This window comes from Microchirus variegatus (genome assembly GCF_963457635.1).
Source record: "Microchirus variegatus genome assembly, chromosome: 15".
NCBI classification, from domain to species: domain Eukaryota; kingdom Metazoa; phylum Chordata; class Actinopteri; order Pleuronectiformes; family Soleidae; genus Microchirus; species Microchirus variegatus.
Window position 1 is genome coordinate 1,892,764 of NC_139816.1, and position 14,607 is coordinate 1,907,370.

General features: G+C 46.8%; 1 protein-coding gene across 1 annotated transcript in view; it reads right to left on the bottom strand.

Annotated features, from left to right (window-relative positions):
* The window catches only part of LOC310937203 (uncharacterized protein), a 72,075-nt gene that overhangs the window by 772 nt on the left and 56,696 nt on the right, over positions 1-14,607 (bottom strand). Inside the window, exons 8-15 of the mRNA XM_083901424.1 lie at positions 11,121-12,043; positions 10,425-10,688; positions 8,473-8,722; positions 7,480-7,542; positions 6,479-6,789; positions 4,843-4,902; positions 2,847-2,928; positions 1,720-1,832 (exon numbers count right to left, since the gene is read on the bottom strand). Coding sequence (XP_083757550.1) covers positions 1,720-1,832; positions 2,847-2,928; positions 4,843-4,902; positions 6,479-6,789; positions 7,480-7,542; positions 8,473-8,722; positions 10,425-10,688; positions 11,121-12,043 — 2,066 coding nt within the window. The remainder of the gene's footprint in view (positions 1-1,719; positions 1,833-2,846; positions 2,929-4,842; positions 4,903-6,478; positions 6,790-7,479; positions 7,543-8,472; positions 8,723-10,424; positions 10,689-11,120; positions 12,044-14,607) is intronic.

Genomic DNA, 14,607 nt, shown 5'->3' on the forward strand with positions numbered 1-14,607 from the left:
GTGTCTTCAAAGACCTGGAGGCAGACGTGAACGAGAATGTGACGATAACTGAAAAACATGCAAACGAACAGAACAACTGAACATGTTTAATGAATTCAGAGACACATTCAGAGAAATAAAGTGCAAAGTTAAAAACACGACGAAGGACGAATGAGGTGCTGTGAAAATGTGAAGGAATGGTTTTTCCTGAGCGACTTGATCTCCAACAATAACAGCAATAACTTCACAGGAATAAAGATAAAATTAATAAAGACCTGTCTGACTTTTCTGTGTACGTATTACTTTTATTGTTTGTTTATTATCTTCTCTGAGTTAAAGAGAGCAGATGATGACGATGAGAGTGAAGTGATGATGAAGTCTTAGGCTGAGGGGACTTCATATCAATTTAAATACACACACATCTGCAAATAGCAAATCAAGGTCTCTTGGTCATTTTACACCAAAACTAGAGTGGTGATAGTCGGCGACTACTAATGCTCCGCGCTGAGTCCATGCGCCCACATTTTTATGCCAATTTTAAAGCAAAATTTGCATAGGCAATGAAGGCCACTTTGGACATGTGGTGTGCAGCGGTGACCTTAGAAAGTAGGTCAAGGTCACCGATCTTCGAACTTATCCAAGATACTTGTAACAGGCATGGACAGTGCCAGTTTGACATCAATATGTCGAATATTTGTCAAGTTATCCTGTTGACAAGCTTGAAAAGTGCCGATTTTGGCTATTTTCCAAGTTACAAGTGCAGCTGTGACCTTGAAAAGTAGGTCAAGGTCAACCATCTTCGAACGTATTCAAGATACTTGTAACAGGCATCCAAAGTGCCAGTTTGGCAGCAATACAATAAATATTTGTCAAGTTATCGCATTGACAAGCTTGAAAAGTGCCGGTTTCGGCTATTTTCCAAGTTACAAGTGCAGCTGTGACCTTGGAAAGTACGTCAAGGTCACCCATCTTCGAACCTGTCCAAGATACTTGAAAGAGGCATCCACAGTGCCAGTTTGACATCAATATGTTGAATATTTGTCAAGTTATCGCGTTGACAAGCTTGAAAAGTGCCGGTTTTCGGCTATTTTCCAAGTTACAAGTGCAGCTGTGACCTTGGAAAGTACGTCAAGGTCAACCATCTTCGAGCTTATTCAAGATACTTGTAAGAGGCATGGACAGTGCCAGTTTGGCATCAATATGTCGAATATTTGTCAAGTTATCGCGTTGACAAGCTCGTAAAGTGCCGTTTACACATTTCTCACATTTCCCCACAAAAAAAAACGCATAAAAATTCACGAAAAATTCCAAAAAAAATGTTTTTGGACAATACGAAAAAAAAACGCCTGGAGATATTCACCCACTAAACAATCCTGTAAAATGTGAAGGACGTATGCGCACAGGAAGGTATTCATTTTAGTCCGGACGGACGGACGGAACGGTGCGAACGCTATATAAAAACACCTATAAATAAAAACATATAAAGTATAAATCTGTGTCCGAGCGTCCAGACTGTTGCACACAACGCAGCAGAGGGTCGTAAGGTCAAAAGGTCAGGAGAAAACAAGCAGACTGACACGCTGTCAACGTGAATCTGCTTGTTTTTCATGTATTTTTCAAGTATGTGAAGACATTTACACACACTTATATATATATATACACAGCTAGAGAGGACGTGACATCACTGCCCTGCCAATGAGGAACGAGGAAACAGGAAGCTCAAAGACGTGACGAGCTCACCTTGACGTTGCCTCCACCAGGCGAATGGTTCACATTTTCCATGGAGGTAACTTTGGACTGAGGCTTCTCCTTAAACTTCAGTTTGCGGGACTCGATTTTGATGTCACCACCACCTGCAGCAGAAGACGTGGAAACAGACCATCACTAGAGCTGAATAACGATTCGATTCGTATCACGGTTTTTTTTTACATTTAAAATACATTTTATTTAAACATTTACTTATATAACAACTTAATGTAACATTTAATAACATATATTTTCGGACCACTGTGAACAGACATTAATAAATAAATAAATAACCATAGATTTCTCTCTTTTCTGTAACAAAATAATACTGTTGAAAAATACAAAGTAAATGACCAATCAGACTGGGATTTGTCCCCAAAGCATGCTGGGAAGTGTAGTTCTTCATGAGAAGCAGTTTTGTTCCAGTGGAAATAACTTGTTTTGATAAACAGCAAAGGTAAGACAACATTTCTGCTTGTATTTCTTGAAAGTCAGTTGTTGTTTTGCTCTTATTTTGGAGCTGGATCCGTGAATCTTGTTCGTAGAGTGATAAAAATCTGTGAATTCTCCTCTGTTTACATAATCACGCTGACGCTCCGGTGACGCTTTTCAATGCGTGCGCCGTAACGGGGTTTTTTTCCGCTCCTGCTGGTTTGATCCGTCGGTGTTTTAACTGTGTTTGGTGAACATGAGAATGGTTTATATGAGCTTTTAGCTGAGTTTGTGACCTTTCTGTGGGTATGCAGCATGTCTGTGTTTGTTAAAGTTACACATGGTTTTATGACGCTTTTGTCGCTGCGTCTGACGCTGACCCTGGTAAAGAAGAGATTAACGCGATTAAAAAACACAACGCGTTAATTTGGTAGCACTAACAGCTCAAATCATGTGGCTGGAAAAATAACTGGGAGTTAGAAAGAGAGTTTCACCATTCTGTTTTCTCACGCATATCGTTACAGCCCTAGTCATCGTACAAGAGAAAGACACGCTGAGCAACGAACAGACGTCACAAACACATATTCACGGGTGATCAACAGGACCTGAACGAATGACAGAAACCTCTGTGATTGGCTGTTAAGCATACATATAATGCACATATCTGATGATGAAGGACAGCGTCTCACCGGGCTTGTGCTTGATGTTGTCCTTGGAGCCGCACTTTGACGTCACTTTACTCAAATCCACCTTTTTGTTCAGTATCTGCACCTGTCAGACGTCACACGACGAAAAAAAACACACATCATCACCACCACGGCAGCGACGAAGGAAAACACGTGTTTGTTGGACACTTTCATGGTCTCGTCAAAACAGAAGAAGAAGAAGAAGACGAAGAAGAAGAAGCTAAGACTGTTTGTGTGCTGGGCGTTTAGTGAGTTAGTGACAGGGTGAGACGACACAGGGAGAGTTGGAGGGAGCAGAGAGGCTGTGAAGTGTCCACTAACGCTTTAAATCTACAGCGTCCACTAACAGGAAGTGTCCGTCTCGACTCTCGTCTGCTTCTTCGCGGTCGCGGGCCGGACAGTCGCTACTTACATTCCCTCCACCAGGAACATGCTTCATATTGTCCTTGGAGCCCAAGCGCGAGGTGACGTGGCTGAAGTCCAGCTTTTTGGAGACTATCTGAACCTACATGGACACACAGCACAGCAGCAAGAGGACAGAGGACAGAGGACAGAGGACAGAGGGAGGGACCACACCAGAGGACAGAGGACAGAGGGAGGAAGGAAAGTAGAGAGGTCACCGTCACACACAGGGTTAGAGAAGAGAGGACAGAGGGAGCGAGTGAGCGTTTACCAGGGAGTAAATGTCTAAATCTGTCTGTAGAGAGTGAGTTTAAGGGCCAATTCCAATTCCTATCTTAACCCTCAAGCTCAACCCTTAATCTTAACTGGCCTCAAAACCAAGTGTTGAGGGTTATTTAGTCACTTAGAAAATGGGACACCCCTTAAATGCAGATACGTCTTCAGACTGTAGGGGGCAGAATAACGCCAAAGCTGCGTCCAGTCTGTCAACTCCAAAAAAGAAGAAGAAGAAGAAGAACACATTTACGTCAGGATTATTTATTCTGATCCGTTTGTCAGTCAAGTTATTAGGTTGTCAGTTAGTTATAAGATGATAAAAATAAAAAAATAAATGTTAGGCAACAATAACGTCAGTAATCCATAATATGGGCCTAAACTAAGATCATTTTTATATCTCTATTAACAAAGAAAATACTTCATTTGTATCACACTCGCTTCGCTGCTTTCGACGCCATCTTTGTTATGTGAAAACACGCAATGCATTCTGGGTAGCCCTTGCTCCCAAGGGTGGTCTCGGAAAATCTCAATATTGAGGGCGATACAGCCCTTAAACTTGGCCTCAACTTAATTTTTCTGAGAATCAGGACAGAACTTGGACTAGAGGGAGAACATTTTTGAGATTGAGGGTTAAGATTGAGGAATTGGAATTCACCCCTAAATGTTTAAATGAGTAAGTGATTAGACAGGAAAAGAAAAGAAAGTGAAGACCTGACGTGAATCATGCACAACATCTAACATGTGAAGGTTATTTACATGACGACAGGTTAGAAGATGAGAGTTCATTCATAAGACAATAAAACAATTTTATTTACTTACTTATTTTTCTTAACAAGTTCCACCCTGTTTTTGTCTTGTGTACTTGTATAATTTATATTTTCACTCCCACTAGTGGGACTTTTTTTATTTTTTTATTTTAATGACGATTATTATTGTTTTTAATTCTTTAACAGTTATATGTATATGTGTGTTTATATGTATGTATGTGTATATATGTGTATGTATGTATATGTATATGTCATATATATATGTATAGATTTTATTTTATTTTATTTATTATTATTATTATTTTAAACTATTATTATTGTTTTATTTTATCATTATTTTTGGGGTAAAGACAGTCATCAGTTACCTGAACTTATTTTGGCTTAGATGGTGGTTTGTTTTCCTTCCTGTCTTGATATTTGTGTGAATATAGAGAGCACTTGTATGTTGGTTATGTTCAATTTAGTTAAAAATCAATAAAAAAAAAAGGAGGAGGAGGAGGATGAGGAGGAGGAGGAGGAGGTGGTGGTGCAGGGAGGTGCAGAGGGGAACTCACTTTGCTCTGACTCGTTTCTTTGGGAGCAGCAGCCCTGTTCTGAGAGGATGAGGAGGACACCTGGAGGAGACAAGGCCACCCACCCCGGGTGAAAAACAACACGAGGAGGAGGAGGGGGAGGAGGAGGAAGTGCGAGGAGGAGGAGGAGGAAGTGTGAGGAAGAGTAGGAGGAAGTGCGAGGAGGAGGAGGAGGAGGACATGCGAGGAGGACGAGGAGGAGGAGGAAGTGTGAGGAGGAGGAGGAGGAAAAAGTGCGAGGAGGAGGAGGAAGTGCGAGGAGGAGGAGGAAGAAATGCGAGGAGGAGGAGGAGGAGGAAGAAGTGCGAGGAGGAGGAAGTGCGAGGAGGAGGAGGAGGAAGAAGTGCGAGGAGGAGGAGGAAGTGCGAGGAGGAGGAATTGGAGGAGGAGGAGGAAGTGTGAGGAGGAGGAGGAGGATGAGGAGGAGGAGGAGGAAGTGCGAGGAGGAGGAGGAGGAGGAAGTGCGAGGAGGAGGAAGTGCGAGCAGGAGGAGGAAGAGCGAGGAGGAGGAGGAGGAAGTGCAAGGAGGAGGAGGAAGTGCGAGGAGGAGGAGGAAGTGCGAGGAGGAGGAGGAGGTGGAGGAAGTGCGAGGAGGAGGAGGAGGAGGAGGAGGAAGTGCGAGGAGGAGGAAGTGCGAGGAGGAGGAAGTGCGAGGAAGAGGAGGAAGTGCGAGGAGGAGGAGGAGGTGGAGGAAGTGCGAGGAGGAGGAAGTGCGAGGAGGAGGAAGTGCGAGGAGGAGGAGGAAGTGCGAGGAGGAGGAGGAGGTGGAGGAAGTGCGAGGAGGAGGAGGAGGAGGAGGAGGAAGTGCGAGGAGGAGGAAGTGCGAGGAAGAGGAGGAAGTGCGAGGAGGAGGAGGAGGAGGAGGAGGAGGAAGTGCGAGGAGGAGGAAGTGCGAGGAGGAGGAAGTGCGAGGAGGAGGAGGAAGTGCGAGGAGGAGGTGGAGGAAGTGCGAGGAGGAGGAGGAGGAGGAGGAGGAAGTGCGAGGAGGAGGAAGTGCGAGGAAGAGGAGGAAGTGCGAGGAGGAGGAGGAGGAAGTGCGAGGAGGAGGAAGTGTGAGGAGGAGGAGGAAGTGCAAGGAGGAGGAGGAGGAGGAGGAAGTGCAAGGAGGAGGAGGAGGAAGAAGTGCAAGGAGGAGGAGGAGGAAGAAGTGCGAGGAGGAGGAGGAGGAAGTGCGAGGAGGAGGAAGTGCAAGGAGGAGGAGGAGGAAGAAGTGCGAGGAGGAGGAGGAACAATACGAGAAATAAAAGCATGGGTTGTAAGAGAAGGAGGTGCAGGTGAAATGGATCAGAGGAGGTGAAGTCACCGAGGATAAAGTAAAATCTGAAGAACCAGGTGTGTTTCTTCTAACGTGAGTGGACACAGTGATATATTTTAATCCTTTTAGAAATAGATGTGTGTAAATAGTTCAGCTGAAACAGAAGAAGGTTTGATTATGAAGTGAGGAAAAGCAGAACAACTGACACAGTCTCCTCCTCTTTGGTCACGACTAAGATTCTACCAGAGGATTCTTGTGATCAGTGATGAAAAACTGCAGCAGGTGAGACTGAGAATGAAACAAGTTTGAATCACACCAGATCAGGAGCAGAGAGAACTTCCAGTGAGTGAACGTCAAACCTACCTTTCCTCCACCGGCCTGGTGCTTCATGTTGTCCGTCGAGCCGATCTTAGAGCGGACGTTTCGGACGTCGGGTGCCGGCGCTGTGCCGGGCCGAGCTGTGGTCTTCATGGTGGAGGTGGAAGTGGACGTGGCGGAGGAAGCAGCTGCAGCCCGGGGGACGCGAGGCACCACGGGCTTCTTCTCTGCTACAGAGCCGGAGGTGGAGGATGGTGTCGTCGGTTTGGTTAGAGTGCGAGAGGTGGAGGTGGAGGTGGAGGAGGAGGCTCCGGTGGTGCGGCTGGTGCTGCTGCTCTTAGGCTTGGTGGAGTCAGCTGCAAGAGACAGGTTATTAATATAAGTGTTTTTGTGTTTCACAACCTGTGTCCAAGTCAAAGAAATCAAAATGAGAATATGAAAACAGGAACTACTACTGCATGATTTAAATGCTCAGACTCAGAAAAGAGGATTTCTATCGGCTCGTTTACAGCAACTAGGAGGTTTTTGAGCATAAAAACAAGTTAATGTATGTAAGTAGACCTCCATAACTAACATATATGTGCAACAGGACCACTCTATGTGACCTTTAAAGACAGACCGTGCGAATGCAGCAGCAGGATTTATTTAAATCTCAGTCACATTTGCAGTAAATAAAAGCTGTAAAGTTGCCAGGCGTCTAACTTTGCTAAAGCGCTCGTGCGGCTCACAGTGAATCCTCCCTGACAACGTAGTTATAAGACGTGATATTTAAAGTGAAGAAATCCTCTCTTCGTGTTTCTAAAGAACCTAAGTGACTGAGGCAGATTAAAAGCAGCAGAGGCTGCAGCATCAGCAGCAGAAGTATAAAGAGAGAGGACAGTAATCCTGGAAGTGCTGCGCTGAGGCTTTTAACGCTATCGCTCTCACTGTGTGTGAGTTTAACACGTTCTCCTGTTACAAATAAATAAATAAATATAAACTAATCTGACTCCAGCAGGGCTGAGGGAGGAGCTGAAGAAATGAAGAAGCTTAGGACTCAGTGATACCTGCAGAAGTCCTCACAGCGCTGGGCTTCTTCTCCTCTGCTGCTTTGCTGTTTGTCTTCGACACTGAAAAACAAACAGAAAGTGTAAAGATCGTAGAAATACACGAGTAAATTTCAGTGCTTTATGTGTGATTGTCTTCACCTGTCACTCACAGCTGAAGCTCGTGTGAAGAACACAGGAAGTGCTGTTGTGATGTTATTATTGTGTCAGACTCAGAGTCATGGACGTTTACAGTTAAACGACATGTTTCATCTAATTCAACTGAACGCTGCGACAAACACTGTAAATATACACAAGTGTGTGTGTGTGTGTGTGTGTGTTCTTGTACTTGCAGCATACCGAGGACCAGTGAGGGTTTTTAACCAACAAAGTGAGGTCATTTTTCGGAGTGAGGACATTTTGGCCGGTTCTCACTTTGTTTTCATTGAAATCACTTCCTTAGGTTGCTATAACATGCTATACTCAATTTGTCAAAAAAAAAAAAAAATCACATTTTTGTCAAATTTTGGACCAACAATTTAGGGTCAAATATGTTTTTCAAATTTTGGACGACACAGTATAGTATGACGTTTTTGTAAAATTTTGGCCGAAAACATTTTGGTCAAATATGTTTTTCAAATTTTTGACGACATAGTATAGTATGACGTTTTTGTAAAATTTTGGCCGAAAACATTTTGGTCAAATATGTTTTTCAAATTTTGGACGACACAGTATAGTATGACGTTTTTGTAAAATTTTGGACCAAAAAAAAAAACAACAACAAAAATCGAAAAAGTTTTCCAGCCCTTTTTGCTCTGGGGCTCCACCTGCAGACATTTTATGTTACTGCAACCAGTGGTTCTTTATAGATGTCATTCATGAAGTAGATATTTGTAATTGTGTTGATTTATAAAGTGGAAATGCTGGTCCTCACTTTGTCAGCAACCCAGTCCTCAGTATGCAGCAAGTACAAGAATGTGTGTGTGTGTGTGTGTGTGTGTGTGTGGGCTGTACCCAGAGTCTTCTTGGCAGCAGTGGAGGCAGCAGCAGTGCGAGCAGACAGCGATGTCCGCGCCGACGTCGTCGACGTGGTGGTGGTTTTACTGGCTGCTGTGGGACCAGTTCCATTTTTACTGGCTGCTATTGGACCAGTTCCATTTTTACTGGCTGCTGTGGGACCAGTTCCATTTTTGGTGGCAGCTGTGGAGGAGGAGGTGAAGGTGGTGGTGACCTTTGGCACAGAGGGACGTTTCTCTATGGTCGTCTAAGAAGAAGAAGAGACAAAAGAAACAAGGCTGATGTCAGTGCAGAACGTCACTGTTCACACTTTTATAAATCTGTCTTTACACAGCATTAATCTACTGTTTAGATTATTATTTTTTATTTCTTTTACTTTTTAATGTTGGCATTTTTTAAACAATCAATATCTGCCAGTGTCGGAGCACAATAAGATGATTTAAAGTATTATTGACTTCCACCAAGAGGTCTATGTTTTCACCGCCGTTTGTTTGTCTGTCTGTGAGACTCAAACTCAAAAATTTGCAGATGGATTTGACTGAAATTTTCGGGGAAATGTCCGCAATGTGACCCGAAACAAGTGATTACATTTTGGGCGTGATCCGTGATCGTCTGTCTGTCTCCGTCTGTCTCCGTCTATCTGTGATCGTCTGTCTCCGTCTGTCTGTGATCGTCTGTCTCCGTCTGTCTGTGATCGTCTGTCTCCGTCTGTCTGTGATCGTCTGTCTCCGTCTATCTGTGATCCGTCTGTCTCCGTCTGTCTGTGATCGTCTGTCTCCGTCTGTCTGTGATCGTCTGTCTCCGTCTATCTGTGATCGTCTGTCTCCGTCTGTCTGTGATCGTCTGTCTCTGTCTGTCTCCGTCTATCTGTGATCGTCTGTCTCCGTCTGTCTGTGATCGTCTGTCTGTGATCATCTGTCTGTGATCGTCTGTCTCCGTCTGTCTGTGATCGTCTGTGATCATCTGTCTGCGATCGTCTGTCTGTCTCCGTCTGTGATCGCCTGTCTGTGATCATCTGTCTGTGATCGTCTGTCTCCGTCTGTCTGTGATCTTCTGTCTGCCTCCGTCTGTGATCACCTGTGATCGTCTGTGTCTGTCTGTGATCGTCTGTGATCGTCTGTCTGTGATCGTCTCTCTGTGATCGTCTGTCTCCGTCTGTCTGTGATCGCCTGTCTCCGCCTGTGATCGTCTGTCTCCATCTGTCTGTGATTGTCTGTCTCCATCTGTCTGTGATCGTCTGTCTCCGTCTGTCTGTGATCGCCTGTCTCCGTCTGTGATCGTCTGTCTCTGTCTGTCTGTGATCGTCTGTGATCGTCTCTCTGTGATTGTCTGTCTGTGATCGTCTGTCTGTGATCGTCTGTCTGTGATCGTCTGTCTGTGATCCTCTGTCTCCGTCTGTCTGTGATCGTCTGTGATCATCTGTCTGTGATCGTCTGTCTCCGCCTGTCTGTGATCGTCCGTCTGTCTGTGATCATCTGTCTGTGATCGTCTGTCTCCGTCTGTCAGTGATCGTCTGTCTGTCTCCGTCTGTCTGTGATCGTCTGTCTGTGATCATCTGTCTGTGATCGTCTGTCTGTGATCGTCCGTCTGTCTGTGATCGTCTGTCTCCGTCTGTCTGTGATCGTCTGTCTGTGATCGTCCGTCTGTCTGTGATCGTCTGTCTGTGATCGTCTGTCTCCGTCTGTCTGTGATCGTCCGTCTGTCTGTGATCGTCCGTCTGTCTGTGATCGTCTGTCTGTCTGTGATCGTCTGTCTGTGATTGTCCGTCTGTCTGTGATCGTCCGTCTGTGATCGTCCGTCTGTCCGTGATCGTCTGTCTCCGTCTGTCTGTGATCGTCTGTCTCCGTCTGTCTCTGTCTGTCTTTGCTCGTCTGTCTGTCTCTGTCTGTCTTTGCTCGTCTGTCTGTCTCCGTCTGTCTCCGTCTGTCCTGACGTCCACGCTCACTCACCTTGGCTTTGAGGTCACGTGTAGCAGTCGTGGTGGAGGATGAGAGTCGACCTGCAGTAATGTTGGACGGCCGCTTTGGGCCTGCAGTGTTTGTGGATGGTGCTTTAGCTGTGGCTGTTTTTCTGTCTGAGGTGGAGGAGGTGGAGGAGGGAGGGGGACGCCGAGCAGAGGCCGAGGCCGAGGCCGAGGCCGAGCCACTGCTGGCTGCTGTGGAGCTGGGACGCACTTTAGCAGCCGTGCTCGGTTTGGTCGCCCCGACAAAAGACTGTGATGTGATGCATGGATGGATGGATGGATGGCAAAAAAAAGGGGGGGAAAGCAGAGGACATGGGAAAAGTAAAATAAGAAGAATGGAAAATAAACAGCAGCAGCAGGATTAACCGGCACAAGCAACAGAAAATAACTTCAAATCATCAAGAATTATTGATAAAAAAAACGATGCTGCAAATAATAACTTTTGAATCGTAAATGAAAAGGTGAGCTGTGTGTACGCAGAGGACGCTGGATTAATGCTAAACTAGAGTCGTGTGTGTGTGAATTGTGAGATTACACCTGCTGTTAAAGGTGATTTAAGGTGAATATATGTAACGTGGTAGAACTCCAGGTGTGGCCCCGCCCCCACATATCAGGTGTGGCCCCGCCCCCACAGACTTCAGAGATGGTGTATATTGTGATGGATCACGTGATAAAAACCTACCTTGGTCTTCTTGTCAGCAGCTGCCAGGTCTTTGCTTCCATTGGCCGCAGCTTTGGCTTTCTTCACTCTGTCTCCTCCTCCTTCTGTTTTTGCTGCCTTGTCTTTCTTCTCCTCTTTTTTGTCCACGGTCTTCTTCTCGGCCTGTGTTTGGTCCTGCTTCTCTGGCTTCACACTCTCCGTCGCCTTCTTCTTCTCCACGTCCTCCTGCGTCTTCTCGACTTTGTCCGTCTTCTCTTCCACTGCTGTGACTTTTGCGTCTACGTCGTTCTTCTTCTTCTCTTCTTCTTTTACAGTCGTCTGTTTGTCCAGGTGTTCGCTGACATCCTTCACGTCTGCTTTCTCAACCTTCTCTGTGTTCTCGGTTTTTTCACTGACGTCCATCGTTACCGTGGTTTCTACTTTTTCTACATGTTCCGCGTTGTCTGTCTTCACCGGTTTCTCTGGTGATTCTTCTGCCTTCTTCATGTGATCTTCTTTCTCTAGTTTCTGCTGCACCGTTTCCATTTTCTCCAGTGTTTCTTCTAGCTTTTCAGGTTCCTTCTTTAAGTCCTCTACCTTCTTTAAGTCTTCAGGTTCCTTCTTTAGGTCTTCAACCTTCTGTAAGTCCTCCACTTTCTTTATCTCCTCCACCTTCTTTAGGTCTTCAACCTTCTTTAAGTCTTCAGGTTCCTTCTTCATCTCCTCTACCTTCTTCATCTCCTCTACCTTCTTCATCTCTTCCACCGTTTCCGTCTCCTTTAACTGCTCCGCCTCTTTCTCTTTCTTCTTCACATCTCTCTCTTCCTCCGCGACCTTGACCGGAGTCTGACTTGTCGAAAAATCCACCTTCACACTCTTCTGCTCGACCTCCTCGACCTTCTTGGCGTCGCCCCCGAGGTTCTCCGCCTTCTTCTCCGACTCTTCCACCGTCGCGTCCGATTTTACTACGGAGAAATATAAAGAAAAAAGATAGATAGAAGATTTAACGAAGACACGACAGGAAAACGTCGTTGACGTCTCTCCACAGACCAAAGAACGTGAGCAGTACACGTCTGTCTGTGGTTTGAGATCACCTCTGAAAACAGCATGTGTTATGGTAATGACTCAAGAATTCCACAAGGAGGCGACAGAAGCACAGGAGCTTTTAACGGACAACTGGAATTAATATGCAGCACTTTAAGAAGAGCAACATCATGACATAAATCACAGCTGAACGACTGTATTTCCTCTTTTCTCTCTTCTTCTTCTTCTTCTTCTTAATGTCGTGCAACAACAGAAGAACAGTCACAGTCTCTGTGGATGTTCTTGTACCATGCTCGAGGTCAGAGAAGACATCAGACTGTCCCTTTAACAGAGGTCAGAGGTCAGAGCGCTCAGTGTCCACCACAAAGAGACGATAACAACACCATATAAACCATGTAACGGTTACACTTCCCACTCAATAACCCCATTTTGGCTCTTTTGACAGAGCGATGACCTGCTCTCCGCCATTTTGGCTCCATCAGTTTTCAACTAAGAGGGAAAAAAAGAGGAAAAAGGACGACAGGAGAACGAGACAGAGAGAGAGCGATAAAGCCAGGCTGAAGACAGATGCTGCTGTAATGAGCTGTGGTGGTGTCCTGATACTGTGTGTGTGTGTGTGTGTGTGTGTGTGTACAGATATCGTCTAAACACACACACACACATGAACACACACACACTTACTGCCTTAGATCTGAATCTAACATGTAATCGAGATGTTTGACCGACATCGTGACACAGAAATCCTGCTCATGTGAAATGTCATGCGGCCAGCAGGGGGCGGTGGTGCTGTCGTCTCCGTCGTCGTCTGCCACGCCTCCTTCTCTGTCTGACTCCACACGTTATTCTCAGGCACTTTGTCACCACGTACCAAACAACAAAAAACAAGAACCAAGAGCAGAAAACCACAAAAACACCTTTTCACAGACGTACAAACGTCCAAAACGTCCAAAACGTAAAAAACCGACCTGTTTTTAAAGCTCACATACGCTCTCTCTCACCTGCTCTACTGATGTCAGCTTTGAAATCATCTCCCTCTCTACGTGTTACTTATTTCTACTCTCTTTTTTCACACTGAACAGGGCTACACTCTTAGAAATAAGGGTTCTTCTACAAGGGCTGAGGTTCTACCTGGAACCATTTGCTTCTGAAAAACCCTTCAAGGGTTCTTGGTAACACTATTGGTTCCAGTCAGAACCATTTTGATCCAGAGAACCCTTTAAAACCCTTTTCCTGAATAAAGGATTCTTGGTGGAACCCTCCAAAAGGGTTCTCCTATGAGGACAAGTCGAAGAACCTTATATGTCTAGGGTTCGAACCGCCACAAGCAACCACTTTAACCACTGCACCACCTGTTGGTCATCTTATACGCTTAAATCAGGGCACTTTCACCTACCATCTCCAGTGATGAAAGGGTTATTAGTGCTGGAGGTCAAACCAAGGTGAGTAGGTCCAGGCCTGCTGAGGTCATCCTGAACGTCCCCCGTCGTCGTCCAACTGTGTCCAGCTCCACGGTCCACAGCTGCTGCAGGGTTGACCTCAGCAGACGTGGTGGCGTTCTCATCCTCTAGTCCTTCTGGACCGACCATGACGCTGAGAGGAACGGGAAGAGCGAAACCACCGGGCTCCTTCTCCACCGTGGTGCCCTCTGGTGGAGAGAGCGGGGGGCCCGAGTTAGCGTCCCTCGGCGGCGGCAACGGGGCGAGGCAGAGGTGGGGTTCACGCGGGGTCTGTCGCAGGTCGATGTGCGCGGCGCCCGCCGCAGACAGCGTGGGGGGCGGAGTCGTCTGGGGCTGATCCTCGGCCGTGGTCAGCGAGCGCTTCATGGAGCGGCGTGGTCCACCGCCCGCGACGGCTGAGGTCGGCTGGTCCGGCTCTGGGTATTTATCCGGCAGCTCCAGACTGGTGGGCACTGACAGGTGGGAACAATCGGACATGGCTCGCCTCATGGCCTTCCTCTGCTGCTGAGCACGTCCCATGAAACAGGGCTCCAGCTCTTCATCTTCTCCCATCCCCTCCTCCCCCTCCTCCCCCTCCTCCTCCTCGTCGTCGTCGTCCGAAGAGCCCTCAGACAACTGCTGAGCCCCGAGCGCCGCCCTGCTTCCGCTCACAGCCTCGTCGCCCTTCTTCACATTGTTCGCGGCCACCTGAGGCATCGCCACCTTTGGTGACACCTCCATCAGCGAGGCTGCCGCGTCATCGCGTGGAGCCACAGCAGCAGCAGCAGCAGCAGCAGCAGCAGCAGCAGCAGCAGTCGGGGGTGAACGCTCCACAGCTCTGCCCGGGGATCCAGAGACTGGAAGCAGGGAGACGCCGCTGATGCTCCCACAGCCCAGGGCAGAGGGCAGCCTGCCTGGGGAAGCTGGAGAGGGGGATGGGGAGGAGGAGGGAGGACTGTCCGGACTCTCGCCCGCACTCCCCAGCGAGGAGCTGCCCGGCACCTTCAGCTCTGGCTGCTGCAGCTCGGCCGTCCTGAAGCACAGCTTGT